The sequence below is a fragment of the Alosa pseudoharengus genome, unplaced genomic scaffold (assembly GCF_046254945.1).
Source record: "Alosa pseudoharengus isolate Yale_2024_CS ecotype anadromous, Long Island Sound unplaced genomic scaffold, YU_APseudo_1.1 YU_APseudo_1.1_scf_2, whole genome shotgun sequence".
In the NCBI taxonomy this organism is placed as follows: domain Eukaryota; kingdom Metazoa; phylum Chordata; class Actinopteri; order Clupeiformes; family Clupeidae; genus Alosa; species Alosa pseudoharengus.
Window position 1 is genome coordinate 58,966,370 of NW_027468663.1, and position 18,320 is coordinate 58,984,689.

An 18,320-nucleotide genomic window follows, 5' to 3' on the forward strand; every position below is an offset into this window, starting at 1 on the left:
CGCAGTGAAACCACTTCAGATGATCCAGAACGCGGCGGCGCGCCTGGTCTACAACCAACCCAAGAGGGCACATGTTACCCCGCTACTCATCCAGCTACATTGGCTACCTATGGCGGCCCGCATCAAATTCAAGGCTCTAACGCTTGCCTACAAAGTAGTCTCCGGTTCTGCTCCCACCTACTTGAATGCCTTCATACAGACATACGCTACCTCCAGACCGCTGCGCTCCTCAGACGAACGACGTCTAGCTCTACCTCCGGTACGCTCAGGCCAATCCAAACTTTTCTCATCTGTTGTTCCTCGTTGGTGGAACACACTGCCAGTTCCTACAAGGGCAGGGACATCCCTCTCCATTTTCAAAAAACTCCTGAAGACCCAGCTCTTTAGAGAACATCTCCTCTCATAGCAACACTTACAACAAGTCTTGCTGATCCTAGCACTCACCAGCCGTCTTAAACGGACACTTAACTGTTAACAACAGCACTCACTGATGCACTTATTCTTACTGTACTTATTCTTATGTTTTTTAAATTGTCCTAATATTGTTGAGAATTGCTCTAAAACTTAAACTGTTTACCATGTTGTTAGTCGCTTTGGTTAAAAATGCGTCAGCCAAATGTAATGTAATGTAATCTATCTATCTATCTATTTCCCCTGGGGATCAATAAAGTATCCATCTATCTATCTATCTATTTCCCCTTGGGGATCAATAAAGTATCTATCTATCTATCTATCTTGTACCCTGCGCCACCTTTTTACAGCATACAAATCCTCCCTGACAAACTTCCCAGGCGGTGGCAAGGCGACTTTGGATTTCATCAAGACGAGGTGATTTGGAGTTAAGGGCTCTAATGAGTGAGGGTCATTGATTCCTTCCACGTTTAATGGACGACTGTTGACAATGGCCATTGTTTCATATAATAGTGTTCTGAGAGAAGAGTCATCTAGTCTACCTGGACACTGCGCAACAGTAGCATTCAACACATTCCGAATGGTTCGGATTTGTCGCTCCCAGATGCCTCCTGCATGACTGGCGGAAGGAGCATTGAAGATGAACTCACATTGTTTGTCTGCCAGGAAGGCTTCCAGTGCCTTTGTATCACATTGCTTGAGGGCTTCCTTGAGCTCATTTCTAGCTCCGACGAAATTTGTACCCTGGTCACAGCGGAGTTGACTGACTGCTCCTCTCAGACTGACAAAGCATCTCATGGCATTGATAAGACAGTCCGTAGACATATCTTCAAGCATTTCAATGTGGACTGCTCGTGAATACAAACATGTGAAGATAAGCCCATATCGCTTGTAATCTTTACGACCTTTCTTAACAACAAATGGACCGAAGCAGTCCATCCCACAGAATGTAAAGGGGTCTGAAGCTTGGCAGCGTTCCTTTGGAAGGTCGGACATTTTTTGCTCCTCTGTAGGTCGTCTAAGCTTTCGGCATTTTATACATCTGTGAACAAACTTGGCAATAGTCTTACTCCCACCATGGATCCAAAAACCATTGGCTTGTAGCTCCATCAATGTTTGATTTCGTCCCTGATGACAGATCTGGGCATGGTAATGAGCTATAACCAACTCAGTGATGTGGCTGCCCCTTGGGAGGATAATGGGGTGCTTTAGTTCTTCACTGAGGGCTGACTCTTTCAGTCTCCCACCAACACGAAGCAGTCCTTCATCTAGCATGGGGTCCAGGCAAAGAAGTGCGTTTTATTTGGAGACTGTTTTGCGAGACAGAGACTGAGTTTGCTGCTGATATTCTGGGGATAGGCTACAACATAGCCAATGTACGACTTTAGCCTTTTAATATATTTGCTGCATTGGATCAGTCTTCCTAGAACAGGCAAGGGCTTTCTAGCCTCACGTCAGCAGCGCTGCATCACCCATATAGCCTACATTAAAACAACCAGCGGATGGTGGGCGGGTGCCGTTTCGAAGATTGGTCAAAAAACTTTGGTGTTGATGGATGGCTGATGGATGATAAGTTTTGCTATGCAGTTATGGTTGAAATAATAGCCCATCAGCGCATCTCTAGTGTGTGTGCCTCTCTCTTGCTCAGAGGGGAGGGGGAGGCTGAGGGTCGATCAAGCATGGATTCTAAACTCTGTGGTGGATAGGATCTACAATTAGGTGTTAATTAATATTACTACGCTAGGTCGAAGTACTCCCAGTGCTATTGCGCCACACATTGTAGTTCTCCTGTTTATTCGCTTGGAAAATCGCCACGTTTCATGTTGTGTGGCCGTAGACATTTCTATCAACTACTCGTGCAACTGTATTTAAGTCGGGAAAACGTGGATGTTTTTGATTACTTCTACGGTTAGTTACGGCAAAGCCCGCTAGCATAGCAGCATGCTAACACAGTCCAGCCACGCACCAGAGCGTTTGAGTGCACGTACCGACACGGGAGAGGTATGACCAGGGCTCTCAAGTTTTGAAGTTTGCAAGGAGTGAGACTTTGTTTCTGGGGGGTGGCATTGGCACAGTGCCACGCCCCCTCCCCCCTGATCGAAGTACATGAAAGTCCTATGTCTGCTTGAACTACTCGCGCCACACCCCCTCCCCCGATCAGCAGACCCACCCTCCCCATGTCCCATCAACCCAGCTTCATGAAAGAGCACAAATTCCATTAATTCAAACACACTGTTTTATTTATTCTAGAACCCTATAATAAATAATAATAAATAATAATAACGCATCACTGCAAACCTCAATCTGATGCAGGTTATGTAGACCAGCCTTTCTCAAACTTCTTTGACCTGAGGCCCAGTCATGGCAGACTTTGGGGTCATAGGGCTCATCTACACGTACCCAACCCCACTCCCTCCAAATCAAATTGTCATTATCATTATCACAATCATTATTATGCCTATATTGTTATACATGCACTTTCACTTAAATGTTTTGTGACATGCACATCAGAGGACTGCTTTACTAATGTAAGATATAATTAGTTTCATTGCTTTTGCATGGTTGCATGTCAACAGCAACAATTATATGGGTGCTATTGTTTTGGAATGTTTCCCTCATGCAAGCATCATACATTGGTAGGAAATGGAGAAAAAAATACATGTTTTTTAATGAAGTTTAATTTGAATGCCTGAATGTAAGGATTCAAGAAACACAATACCAGCTTTTTTGGTGAGCAGATAGGCGTAAATCACTGATCTGTTGATCTTTAACAGATAGAAAGAAGGCTACTATACAATACTCAGTGCTATACAGTGTATTATACAGTCTCTGCTCTGTTTCTATGGAAGTTCCACAAATCAACGTTGTTCTATTAAGTGTCGTTAAACAATTAAATAGCATTCAACAGGTTGAAGCGGAGCTTTGATACCAACGTTATCGATTAGTTTCAGTTTCTCTCGCGCAGACGCCTGCATTGAATGAACGCTCATACCACCACTTTATTGTAGCTATGGCTCCATGTTTAATGACATCGATAGCAGAAATGTTTGTTTTCTTTTTTTGTCGGTCCGCGGTATCCTGATCAACTGCGCAGCAAATTATCAGACGAAGCACCGGGCCTAATTTCACTCCACGACTCCGCGGACCAGCAGTCTCCACGTTGCGGACCCACATCAAAACAAAACTATTTCCTGATTGGTTGAGAAATCCTATTTTCTGATTGGCCGATAGGTTAGTAACTGAACAGCAGCTCTCTGAGCTGAATGAGCGCACAGACAGCAACGTTGTGTGACACGTTTGTAAAATATAGCCCTTAGAAATGTCTGTGCGGGCAAGTTAATAATTTCTCGGAGTGAGAAATGCCATGTGTGGCGTGTGAGCGTGTGAAGTCATTGAAATGCGTGTGTCTCACGCTCAATGCTCAATGCGTGTGTCTCACGCTCAATGCTCACTTCTCACTTCTTTTAAACTCAATCAGGTTAACACAATAAACAGTGAAATGCATTCACCTTCGTTTTTCTTCCTTATTTGGAGTGTCTATTTTCATCTTTCAGTATCAAAATGTCCAATGTTGACGGTCACTTAAATTTAACCTGTACTCTGTCGGTCTCTGATTGTGGACTTATCTGTAGACCATGGACATTTTGATCCTGGCAGAGCGTGGTAGTGACGAGTTTCACTGTAGCAGCCCTCGGAACCGAAATGAAGAGGAGTCACGAAAACGGGTGCAATAACGTTTATTGTCGCTCTTCCAGCACCGTGAAACTAAAGTATGATACACACAAGAGCAAGTAAATAAAAATACACAAACAGAGTGCATAGTTTTATGCAATTATTAACTGGATACATAACTTAAGAATATGCTCGTGTAAATGCAATAGGCTACAATAAAGCCAACTTTCACATTAAATTCACCCGTGTGGACAACTCATAACTCAAGAAAACACTGCAAATATCATTTAACACTTTACGTTACAAGGTTCACTTGGATAACTGAACATTATACTTAAAGATTTCATACCTCGCTCCACTTTCAGGGATTAAAGTGAAAAAAAATCGTTTGACTGAACTTTTTTCAGGCCATAAGTCATACGTTGTTCATATCTACCTATAGAGATAGCACCCCTTTTGTGGTCGCGACCTATTGGTTTTAAATGTACAAAAAGATGCAAACAGCAAAGTAAAGGGAGTATTAGCCTTATTCACACGGCGGCCATTGTTTAAACCAAAACGAGGCTACAGGGTACACTTACTATATAATTAATGCCACCTACAGGTGAATGCATAGAACATAACAATCCTATGGTTTGTGTACCCTGTAGCCTCGTTTTAGCCGCCAATGGCCGCCATGTGAATAAGGCGAATTGAGAGTGTTCTTGATTGAAATTGAGTTTTCCTGATGAACAAAAATATATTTTAGTACCATCCCTGACCATTGCTGATTAGCCATTGCTGTTCTTTTCTACTGCAGCAATATTGTAGAAAGGCTTTAACTTACACTCTTATTTAATTACTTCAGGCCAAAAGTGTTTAAAGGGGAGATTTTGTTCTTGTTAATATGCAATTCAACACCAAGTAAAATCTATAAAATCAAGTTTGCAAGACTTCCCATTTCCTCATCAAAGTAACGGATCAGAACATTCTAGATATTGTTCATATTTCCATTTGTTGCCTCATCCGCATTTAATGAAAACATGGTAATTTTGAGTTTTACAGACAACTCAGTTTTCCAATGAGCAGCAATACTGTGTGTGCTCATGCAGGAGGTCTGCGCATTTGATAACGACAATCTGGAGACGGTGCTTTTGTCTTCAGCAACAGATTGTGTAAGGTTGACAAGAGGTTGCGATATGGTGAGGGACAGGTCGTGTTGCGCTATGAAAGAACATGCGTAGCCTACTTTCTAAAAACGGTCAGCCATAGATAAACGTAGCCTACCTCTGTCGTGGTGGCTAGTTGCACCAGGTAGGGAAGATGTCCTGAAGTGCACGAACGTTAACCTTATGGCGGTCTTCTGATTGGTGGCGTGCTAAAACGTTTTCCTATTGCATCCATAAACAATTTTCTTGCAGCGAACCGCGCAAAAGCAAACCCCTGGCACTTTAACTTCTTTACACCATGGCTTGTTAGTTCTCCCCTGTTTCCAACAACTGCCCATCTCCATTTATTTTTTAACTTTTGACACCTGTCTTCCTTTAGCAACAACGCATCCATGACAGCTAGTGGCCTTGCCAAATAGACGCACACAAATCATGACGCTAATATGCGAGGTTCTGGTAGGCCTACTGGTTATGGTTTTGTGCTATAAATTAATAATATTTTATAGCAAAGTTTTAAGTTGACTATTTTAATTGTATGGTTATTTTTTGTCAACATACACTCACAACCTACTGTCGTTAAAAGTGAGGCCTAAGCAAAATAAGCTACAAGGCTGTCTGTGCGTCACAAACAGACTGACCCCCTTACTCAACAGTTCGCGATGATGACAGTGATATTATTATTTTTTTTATGCTAACACGCTCAGTCAAAACCTTCCGTCGCAAATTGTGAAAAACATTGTTGTACATGTCATAACAGACGGGATAATAAATTGCATAGGCTATGGTTTATATTGCGTCGCTTTACACATAATGTTAGTTGCATTGATTAAAAACTGTAACAATAATAGTAGCCTACATCGGGTGGCATAGAAGGCTATCTGTTCAAGTCATAGGTGACACCCAAAATGAATGACCTCCCCTGACAAGAGTTCGCAATAGTAAGAAATTGTCTACATTGATGCACGGAAAGAACACAGCCTACGCTTCCTCTCCGAATTCGCACATAGAGCTCACAATATCATATCCAAAAAAGTTAAACGGATTGGCCAACCTCATCAGCTGTCTCTAATGTGTCACTATAATCCAACTTTTAGACCGTTATAGTCCTCCATACGTGTTCTTTGGAAAAGCAAAGGTGATAGTCTAAATGCCCCCCCCCCTCCCCCCTATTTTTTTTCTCATCGGATCTGCATCGATCTCAAATATGACATTTCTAAAATCAAATTGACTGAAATCCGTCCTATGACGGAGAACTTTAATCCTTGCACTTTCCAAGGGTGCAAACTAGCAGTTCATTTAGCTGTCCATTAGCTCCTTGCAGGTAGTTCACAAAACAGACTTAACACGAACATAATATGCTAAAATGTAATCCGAAACGGTGATGTGCACATAAATCTTCAAGTAAAACAATGAGAAAAAGTGTTCCTGTGCGTATGTGGTGTATGTTCACGCAAGAGAGAAAAAATGTCTGACTTGTCTAACAAAGCTTGCCGCGCGCTGAATCTCCTTACCCCTGTCCTGTGTAATTTCAAAATAAAAGTCTCTTAAACTATGGTCACTTACAAATGATGTTTGGGCAATAGGCATCAAATCAAGTGCACAAATGGAAAAATATAAAATATAGCTCATGTAAAGTAAATCTATAAAATATGGCCATTTTCCACGACGAAATTTGGCAGGGTGTCATATGAAAGGTCAGAGACTGCAGTATCGTGATGTGGTGTAATATTTCACGGCAAATGTTGTGTGGGCAATAGGTATCAAGTCTAGTGCATACTTTGTGGAATATGAAAAACAGCTCATGTAATTTCAATTGTAATAAAAGGGTGAATTTCCATGACGAAATTGGCCATGCATGGTGTCAAATGAAAGCTCAGAGACTGTAGTTTCGGGATGTGGTGTAATATTTCACGGCAAATGATGTATGGGCCATAGGCATCTAATCTAGTGCATAAATTGTGGAATATGAAATATAGCTCATGTAAATTAAATGTATGAAAAAGGGCCATTTTCCAAGATGGAATTTGGCATGCAAGGTGTCATATGAAAGAGAGACTGTAGTTTCGGGATGTGGTGTAATATTTCACGGCAAATGATGTATGGGCCATAGGTATCAAATATAGTGCATACTGTGGAATATGAAATATAGTTCATGTAATTTAAAAGTAAGAAAAATGGCCATTTTCCACGACGAATTTTGGCATGCTGGGTGTCATATAAACGCTGTGAGACGGTAGTATCGTGATGTGGTGTAATATTTCACGGCAAATGTTGTGTGGGCAATAGGTATCAAGTCTAGAGCATCCATTGTGGAATATGAAAAACAGCTCATGGGATTTCAATTGTAGCTAATAAAAGGGTGAATTTTCACGACGAAATAGGCCATGCATGGTGTCAAATGAAAGCTTAGAGACTGTAGTTTCGGGATGTGGTGTAATATCTCACGGCAAATCATGTGTGGGCAATAGGCATCAAATCAAGTGCACAAATGGTAAAATATGAAATATAGCTCATGTGTTAAATCTATGAAAAATGGCCATTTTCCAGGACGAAATTTGGCATGCAGGGGGTCATATGAAAGCACAGTGACTGTAGTTTCGGGATGTGGTGTAATGTTTCACGGCAAATGATGTATGGGCCATAGGCATCAAATCTAGTGCATAAATTGTGGAATATGAAATATAGCTCATGTGTTAAATTTATGAAAAATGGCCATTTTCCACGACGAAATTTGGCATGCAAGGTGTCATATGAAAGCACAGAGACTGTAGTTTCGGGATGTGGTGTAATATTTCACGGCAAATGATGTATGGGCCATAGGTATCAAATATAGTGCATACTGTGGAATATGAAATATAGTTCATGTAATTTAAATGTAAGAAAAATGGCCATTTTCCACGACGAATTTTGGCATGCTGGGTGTCATATAAACGCTGTGAGACGGTAGTATCGGGATGTGGTGTAATATTTCACGGCAAATGTTGTGTGGGCAATAGGTATCAAGTCTAGAGCATACATTGTGGAATATGAAAAACAGCTCATGTAATTTCAATTGTAATAAAAGGGTGAATTTCCATGACGAAATTGGCCATGCATGGTGTCAAATGAAAGCTCAGAGACTGTAGTTTCGGGATGTGGTGTAATATTTCACGGCAAATGATGTATGGGCCATAGGCATCTAATCTAGTGCATAAATTGTGGAATATGAAATATAGCTCATGTAAATTAAATGTATGAAAAAGGGCCATTTTCCACGATGGAATTTGGCATGCAAGGTGTCATATGAAAGAGAGACTGTAGTTTCGGGATGTGGTGTAATATTTCACGGCAAATGATGTATGGGCCATAGGTATCAAATATAGTGCATACTGTGGAATATGAAATATAGTTCATGTAATTTAAAAGTAAGAAAAATGGCCATTTTCCACGACGAATTTTGGCATGCTGGGTGTCATATAAACGCTGTGAGACGGTAGTATCGTGATGTGGTGTAATATTTCACGGCAAATGTTGTGTGGGCAATAGGTATCAAGTCTAGAGCATCCATTGTGGAATATGAAAAACAGCTCATGGGATTTCAATTGTAGCTAATAAAAGGGTGAATTTTCACGACGAAATAGGCCATGCATGGTGTCAAATGAAAGCTTAGAGACTGTAGTTTCGGGATGTGGTGTAATATCTCACGGCAAATCATGTGTGGGCAATAGGCATCAAATCAAGTGCACAAATGGTAAAATATGAAATATAGCTCATGTGTTAAATCTATGAAAAATGGCCATTTTCCACGACGAAATTTGGCATGCAGGGGGTCATATGAAAGCACAGTGACTGTAGTTTCAGGATGTGGTGTAATGTTTCACGGCAAATGATGTATGGGCCATAGGCATCAAATCTAGTGCATAAATTGTGGAATATGAAATATAGCTCATGTGTTAAATTTATGAAAAATGGCCATTTTCCACGACGAAATTTGGCATGCAAGGTGTCATATGAAAGCACAGAGACTGTAGTTTCGGGATGTGGTGTAATATTTCACGGCAAATGATGTATGGGCCATAGGTATCAAATATAGTGCATACTGTGGAATATGAAATATAGTTCATGTAATTTAAATGTAAGAAAAATGGCCATTTTCCACGACGAATTTTGGCATGCTGGGTGTCATAAACGCTGTGAGACGGTAGTATCGGGATGTGGTGTAATATTTCACGGCAAATGTTGTGTGGGCAATAGGTATCAAGTCTAGAGCATACATTGTGGAATATGAAAAACAGCTTATGGGATTTCAATTGTAGCTAATAACAGGGTGAATTTTCACGACGAAATTGGCCATGCATGGTGTCAAATGAAAGCTCAGAGACTGTAGTATCGGGATGTGGTGTAATATCTCACGGCAAATCATGTGTGGGCAATGGGTATCAAATCTAGTGCATAAATTGTAAAATATGAAATATAGCTTGTGTAAAGAAGAAGCAGAAAAGCTTCAAAATCAGCCCCCCCCCCCCCCCCCCCTCCAAACAAGTGCAATATAAACCGATTTATTTGACAGAAAGCAAAAAAAAATGTACTTAAAGATTGGTCGACAATGGAGTCACCAGAAAAAAAGGCTTTTATTCATCTGTGAGGAGTAGCCTACATGTTCGTCTGCTACTAGGCAAATGCCAGTGTCATCGCGTATTTGCAGTCAGCACTGCCCCCTGTCGGTAGAAAATTGCAATATTTAAGGTGGAATCGAAACTTGACTACACCGCATTCTTAATGTGTGGCCAACTTCAGCTTCGTGGGAGACTTGGGATGTAACTTTAATCTGATTATTTGTTTGTAAATAGTAGCGCGTTAGATTACTCATTACAGAAAAAAGTGGTCAAAATAGACTAACGCGTTACTAGCATCACTGGTAGTGTGCTATGGAACATAATGGAAAGTGTGTGCAAATGATTATCCCTATGGGACCAAAGACTCTATCTACCTACCTACCTACGTTTCACAAAGCCACAATGTTCATCTGTTACAGAAACATATTTTTGAGACACATCTATGTTTTTTTTTCTCTTACTGAATTAAGCTTGAATTTCCCCTGGGGATCAATAAAGTATCTATCTATCTATCTATCTATCTATCTAAGCTATTAACATTACTACATAAGGCTACCTCTCTTTCTGGGTCAATTAACCTCGCTGATGTTCCTGTTTTTGAAGTTGTACACAATCATATCCAGGTCTTGGGGGGGGGGGGGGTGTATGCTTTGATTTAAAATAGTGTAACATATTAATTGCCATACTTGATATCCTAACCTGCATGCACCTCCAGGCAGTTGGTTGGTTGTGTGTTCGTACAGTTCTTTTTTCAAATGCCTTTATTTACAATGTGCAACATTTGTGCTGTTTAACACTAGGGGGCGCCACAAGCTCACCCTGCCGTTAGTCCCAGCTCCTCGGCCGTAAGCGAGTTAAACCAGCACGTGCCGCTGGTATGCAGTGGGAAGAGCAGCCGCCCGCGGACCAATCAGACGGTGTGTCCCAGCGCTCTAAACCACATACAGACAACATAATCACCCCTAAACAAATCAGCTGGACATTAGAAGCAGCCTGGCTAAATGTCACAAACCATTTCACTCTGGAGCAGATAGGGTAAGCGTAATCAGAAGCAACCGTATTTAAATGCCTCCAATAGAACCCCAGCCTCTACTCTCAAGGGTGGTTAGAGTCCTGGGCCCCTTCCGGTCACTGGCTGCTGCTATGAAGTGTGTGCGGTTGTGTGGAGTGTGTGCGGTTGTGTGGAGTGTGTGCGCCGGTTGTGTGGAGTGTGTACGGTTATGTGGAGTGTGTGCGGTTGTGTGGAGTGTGTGCGGTTGTGTGGTGTGTGCGGTTGTGTGGAGTGTGTGCACCGGTTGTGTGGAGTGTGTACGGTTATGTGGAGAGTCGAGTCAGTGTGTGGAGTGTGTGTGTGGATGATGGATGGTCGCCTGGTCAATAAGCTAACCACCAGCCAAACGGCTGGAGCGATCACACACAATCTCAGAGATTTATCTCATAGCAAGGTCTAGCCTACGCAACACAATCTATAGGGCCACCAATGCCTAGGGTGACCTTATGGTTATGGTCATGTTATGTGGTTCTTGGCAAACGTGTTTGTCCTAGTTATCTGAAAATATTCTACAGCAATACAAATGCTGAACAGGGCAGTCAGCTGGGGTAATGTTTACGGGCGTGAGCTGACGCTAATTGAATAGCCCCAGATGACGAGTGAGTCCCATGCATCATCTCTAAGCACCAGACTCGCAGTCACAGTCTATAGCCTACACACACACACACACACACACACACACACACACACACACACACTCACACTCACACAAACACTGCCAATGCAACACAAAACAAAAACATGCGCTGCTCTTAAAATTGAGTTTGCACAGATAAGATAAAATTACTATAAACTAGGCCTATACTAGCCTATAAATTGATTAGAACAAAGTCAAAAAGTTTAGCATGTGGCTCTTATTTTGAAGTTGTATGTCTGTGTGTGTGTGCCACAAACGTGTGTGTGTGTGTGTGTGTGTGTGTGTGAGAGAGAGAGAGAGTGTGTGTGTGTGTGTGTGTGTTTAGCGACGGGTCTGTGGCGGCCGCTCGAGCTGCAGCGGGCGGTTAAGGAGGGAGGGGGCTGAGGCTGGCCGCTTCTACTGTAACTTGACTTCCCCAAGTGCGTAGGACTGCAGAGTGAACTTCACTGAGCCGTGACTCTCCGCGCCGGACCTAGCAGCAAACTTTCTCTTACAATCTTAGCCGAAGTGATAAACCAACTACCGACAGGCGGTAACGCGGCTCCCAAAAACTCTTCGAGTGCGTTCAGAAGGCGAGGACCTTCTGAGATTCCGATCAGCCAACCCGTTAGTTTCCCCCGTCGCAGCCGTGCGGCGCGCGCAGGCTACCAGACGCTCTCTATTGCTGCACCCGTGTGCCTTGTGATGGTCTGATGTCCGTCAGATCGCCGATGTGAAAACCGCTCTTGGGTCGGACACTCTCGGGATTCTGCTCACAATGGGAAAGTTTGTGTTTTTGGAGTCGTCCTTATATGGATAACTAGCGCGCGTGCAAGCCCCGGTAAGTAGCGGAGAGCAGTCTTGACCTCCCTTAACTTCTATACGCTACTGTGGCCGCGAATGTGTCGCATTCCATGCGGCTGCATTAAATCACATTCGTATGTTGAATTAGCTAATCTGTAATTCTTGATATTTAAGACGAAACTGTAATGACTGTAGAGTGAGTGATGCGAAGTTAAATGACACTGGCGCCAGCGGCTATCAACTCATGCAGCTCCTATTGGCCTGGTCAAGTCCTGAACCCTGGTCATCTTCTAGGCTACTAAGCCTACTTATTCTGAACCCTGGTCATCTTCTAGGCTACTAGCCTACTTATTCTGAACCCTGGTCATCTTCTAGCATACTTATTTGGGTCACACAATCAGTGCACCCAAGTGTGTGTTACTGAGATATTAGCCTACAGGCTTATATTAAGATGTTTTATTAAGGTTGAAATAACAGTGAGGTGTCCTTCTAGTGGCTAAAGTGTGTGTGTGTGTGTGCTACTGAGATAAGCTTACATTGAGATTTTGTTCTGTGTGTGTGTGTGTCTAGGTGTCTAGGCTATTGTATGTCATCAAGTAGGCTATGTGTTTTTGTCTAAGCTGGTATGTTGCCCTCTGAAATTAAAAAAAATAATGATGACTGGACAAATGTGGAGATTCTGAAACTGTTTTTGTGAAAGTGACAGGAGGAGAGAGTGTGTAAGAGAGAGAATTTGAGAGTGTGTGTGTGTGAGAGAGAAAAGAGAGAGTTTGAGAGTGTGTGTCTGTGTGTGAGAGAGAGAAAAAGAGAGAGTTTGAGAGTGTGTGTCTGTGTGTGTGTGTGTGAGAGAGAAAAGAGAGTTTGAGAGTGTGTGTCTGTGTGTGTGAGAGAGAAAAAGAGAGAGTTTGAGAGTGTGTGTCTGTGTGTGTGAGAGAGAGAGCTTGAGAGTGTGTGTGTGTGTGTGTGAGAGAGAGAGAGAGAGAGCTTGAATGTTGAATGAGTGTCAAATTGGTCGGGTAATTTGGGACATAAGGCAAAATGGACGAATAAGGTTTTACATCTTGGATTCTTCAAACACAGCAACCAATCACCAAACACATTATTGCCTTATTGCCGATGTCTACAGATATGAAACAATAATTTTGATTGGTCTGGTTCCAGTTAAGGATGCCATGTGGCATGTTGATTTGCTCTGTTTAGTAAATAAATATATATAGGTTATAAATATAGGTTATAAATATAGGTTATAAATATATATAGGTCATAAATATAGGTTATAAATATATATATAGGTTATAAATATAGGTTATATATATATATATATATATATATATATATATATCCAATATATTGCAGCCACACTAGGTAGGGTACAACACCAACACATGCTTTAGGATGTTGGATTGGACTAATTTGTAGGCTAATAACAATAAAAAGAATATGAACAATTTTAGTTTTTATGGGAAAGTGGCTGTCCCATGCGAATGATACATTTAGAAAAAGAAATTCTGCTACAATGGGTGGATTTGGATAAAACATTTATGCATTGTGTGTGTGTGTGTGTGTGTGTGTGTGTGTGTGTGTGTGTGTGTGTGTGTGTGTGTGTGTGTGTTGGAGCAGTGGAAAGGTAACGTGTGTATTCAGGATGAGTCTCCTGCACTTCGCCGTGTTGCTCTCAGCTGCCTGGTTCCTGGCCCATGCAGTCAGAGGTGAGTACACACACACACACACACACACACACACACACAACTCTGTCTCTCCACTCCACACACACACACACACACAACTCTGTCTCTCCACTCCACACACACACACACACACACACACAGCTCTGTCTCTCCACACTCCACACAGGTTTTGGGGGCAGCAGGCTGTCTCAGACTTAGTGTTTGCGTGCTGAAAATCTCAGTTTGCCACAAAGGCACACAAACACAAGGAGAAAGAGAGGAGGAAGGGAGAGAGGAGGAAGGGAGGGAGGGAGGGAGGGAGGGAAGGAGAGGAAAAGATGTGGAGCTAAAACTGCTGCTGTTGCTAACTAGCTAACTAACTATCTGACCAACATGCTAATTGACCAACAGCAGTCACTAATGGAAACTACAGCTATACTTTTGAGTGTGTGTGTGTGAGCGCAAAGCAGTCACTAATGGAAACTACAGCTATACTTTTGAGTGTGTGTGTGTGTGAGGTGCACCTACATTTCTCACGTCACAATTTCAAGGTCCCCTTTTTATCGCTCTCCATACACTTTGTGTGTCTGAGCTGTTGTCAGGGCATGTTGTGTGTGAGTGTGTGTGTGTGTGTGTGTGTGTGTCTCCATACACATTGTTGGTCTGAGCTGTTGTCAGGGCATGTTGTGTGTGAGTGTGTGTGTGTTTGTGTGTGTGTGTGTGTGTCTCCATACACATTGTGTGTCTGAGCTGTTGTCCGGGGCATGGACCAGGAATGACAGTACTGATTTGATTTGGGACCCCCACCACCTTGATGCCATCAGTAATATTGAATACTGTGTGATGATTCACATCAGTGGCGATCCTAGTCTCTGCTCGCCCCTCCACACACACACACACACACACACACACACACACACACACACACACACACAAAGAAATTGATGGCTTGTCATATGTCTCTATTCCATATTTTGTAATTTAAAAACTCTATTTTGTTAATAATTTATTATGATCTGCATCTGCATGTTACTAATAGCTACACATATTTAGCAATGTGCATACTTCATATTGATTTTTAAATTATTACACCTGTCTTTAATGTCATTACAGTGTGTAGGTCTAATTGAGTGCTTGTCACTTTAAGAAGAATGTGAAAGTAATTAGTAGGGCTGGAATAAATGATTATTTTTTAAACGATTAATCTAGCGATTATTTTTTCGATGCATCGATTAATCTAACGATTCATTTTTTCAGTCCGATTCGATTATCGATTATCTCCCCATTAATTGACTAATAGCAACTTATACATGTTGATTTACATATCTGAATGAAAAAAACATGAATTCCTTAACATTGGAATATATGTTTATTTCTCTTAAGATTCCAAAATAAAAGACTATACAAGTGCAAAGTAATGCATTCATAGTCAGAGGTAGCATTCAGCTCAGTTCAGTAGTGTATAGGTCTAATTGAGTGCCTGTCACTTTAAGGCGACGTTTGTGAGGGAATCCTTGCAATTAACATTAACACAGTTAAAACGCTGCTGATGTGTGGATGCAATTCATAACGTAGTTCAAATAACGGTTCGTACTTCTCCTTGGGACAAACACTTTTGAGTCTTGGAAAACACTTTTCCATTTACATTGGGATTTTGCAAACATTCAGAGTCAATAAAATGAGCCCTACATGAGTAACGAAATTGACAAGCAGATGTAAGTAAGCATGCTAAACTTGACATCCGAACAGTATTCTAACGTTAGCTTTGAGATACTGCTTGATTGCATAACTTAACTTAGTTTGGTCTCCTCAATGTACTATGTTGTGATGAGACCTTAGCAGAGTTAACTTTAATGCAGCAGTTTTGAACAAATTTGCGCAGCATGGTCACGATGCTAAGCGGATTTAATAGCAATTTAGCCCGCCGTGTTCTATGCAATGCTTCTATGTGGCAACAACAATCCTTCAACAATCGTGAATATTTTGTTAAATGCACATGCAGAGGAGGGGCAGCGGGCTACGAGAGAGAGCGGGGCGGGGCAAGGAAAGGCTGCGTGCGTGAAAAGCACAGCTCAATGATTTCGTGGCCCCCAGCCACAGATTAGTCAACGTATGGGAAACACTGAAGGTGTAAAATTAAAAATATTTAGCGCAACACATTATGCTTAACAAATCGACGCGCATATTTTGCGTCAACGTATTTTTTGCGTCGACGTCATCGATTACGTCGACACGTTGTCCCAGCCCTAGTAATTTGCTTTCATTCTCACGGTTTTAGGCTAGAGGGAAATAGTTGCACATTGTCCAAGGATATATGGATGCAATTCATTATGTTTTCTATGTCATTAGATAAAATAACTCTTCAACGGGATAGTTACCTAAGGAACTCTCAAGATGTAAACGTTTGCCAATCGGTTGTGTAGCCTATTTCTGAAATGTCATTAAACCCAACAGTAGCCCTAAATGAACTAAATTCCATGTTGTGTGTGTGTGTGTGTGATGAAGTTGTGTGTTTGTATGTGTGTGTGTGTGTGTATAATGAAGTTGTTAGTGTGTGTTGTGTGTGTGTGTATGATGAAGGTGTGTGTGTGTTGGTTGTGTGTGTGTGTGATGAAGTTGTGTGTGTGTGTGTGGGTGGGTTGTGCCCCCTCCGGTTGTTTTACAAACATTCCATTTGAATGTTTGTAAAAAAACAAGCATTAGCATTAGCCTGTTGCTGTGCAGCCATAGCATCACTTAAACTAGCAGCCATGTCTCGCTACTTATCACATGACAGCTGCAGGTTAAAAGCTGTGTGTGTGTGTGTATGAAGTTGTGTGTGTGAGTTTGTGTGTTTGAGAAAAGACACACAGGCTACTGGAAGCACTGCTATCATTCTTAAAAGTATATTGATACTACTAAAATTAGGTATTGTGATGTTTCTAATTTCAGGGTGTTGCGATACTTTTGTAGTATTGGTGCACTGTGCAAGACTAGTCAAAGGAGAACAAACGCTTAGTTGGTGGAGAGACGGCAGATGTGAGGAAAGTCGAGGTGCTCACCCTTATGACGTTAGGTGCACCAGTGCGAACCAGGAAGAGTTAGTCGCACTCTACAGCCTTGTGTCTGTGGGTTGTGTGTGTGTGTGTGATGAAGTTGTGTGTGTGGGTTGTGTGTGTGTGTGATGAAGTTGTGTGTATGGGTTGTGTGTGTGTGTGTGTGATGAAGTTGTGTGTTTGTATGTGTGTGTGTGTGTGTGTATGATGAAGGTGTGTGTGTGTTGGTTGTGTGTGTGTGTGATGAAGTTGTGTGTGTGTGGGTGGGGGGGGGGGGGGTTGTGCCCACTCCGGTTGTTTTACAAACATTCCATTTGAATTTCACCTTTGACCTCATGACTGCCCGAAAAATAGTATGTGTGTGTGTGTGTGTGTGTGTGCGTGTGCGTGTGTGTGTGTGTGCGTGTGTGTGTGTGTGTGTGTAGCTGCTGTCCACTCTGTGGTCAAAGTTCACCTTAGCTCAGGGTAACAGTGAAACACACACATACACACACACAGACACACACACACAGAGACAATCTGTCTGCATGACTGCACCACATACTGAAGTTCTCTCTGTCTCTCCACACACTAGTGATCTCTCTATGTGAGGTATGTGTGTTGTGTGTGCATACGCGTAGATTACGGTGGGGACGGGGGGGATATGTCCCCATCACTATTTATAATTTGAATTTTGTCCCCACCACTTCTAAAAATGTGCAAACCAATTTTGACCGAAAAAATCCCCACATACTTAAATCATCGAGTCTAAACCATGCGATAGGCGCGCACAATGACATCGTCACAGCATGCACACCTGCCTGGATATGTGTGGATCGAGTGTTGCGCGGCTTTTTAACATCCGCACCCACCCGACCCTCCAGTCATTTAATGCCTGCTAGAGTTGACTGTAGCTCGGAATGCAATCGGTTGCCATAGTAGGCTATCCTAAAATCCAGCGATAAAACAAAGCATGAACTCATGAGCGTCGGTCTGCCCTATAGGCTATGCATATCCTCTGATTGTAGCCTAATGTTTACAGGCTATCTAGGCGATATTTGTAACATTTATTTTGTATTTGGCCTGTTATAAAATCATGTAGGCCTATTGAACAATTTAAACACATTGTGAACCCCAAAGTTGGAGACATGCATATAGACATTGCTGCAAATTTATTTTACTCTGGAATGTAAAGTAAACTGTACAGGGGAGTGCTTTAAACTTTAATTAAAACTTTAAACTTTAATTACACCTTTGTGTTCGGTAAGGTCTGCTGTTTATTCTGATATATGGTTTGTCATGTGTTGAGGGAAAGTTCGCGAAGCCAAGATGAATGGGTAGG

The 18,320-nt window shown here is 42.0% G+C and overlaps 1 protein-coding gene across 2 annotated transcripts in view; it reads left to right on the forward strand.

Moving 5' to 3' along the window:
* Window positions 1-12,010: 12,010 nt before the first annotated feature.
* LOC143135443 (fibroblast growth factor receptor-like 1) overlaps window positions 12,011-18,320 on the forward strand; it is a 71,909-nt gene continuing 65,599 nt past the window's right edge. Inside the window, exons 1-2 of one of the 2 annotated variants that reach the window (XM_076296107.1) lie at window positions 12,011-12,334; window positions 13,918-14,006. In XM_076296107.1, coding sequence (XP_076152222.1) covers window positions 13,943-14,006 — 64 coding nt within the window. In that variant the 5' untranslated portion in view covers window positions 12,011-12,334; window positions 13,918-13,942. The remainder of the gene's footprint in view (window positions 12,335-13,917; window positions 14,007-18,320) is intronic. The other variant, XM_076296106.1, reaches the window with a different exon arrangement.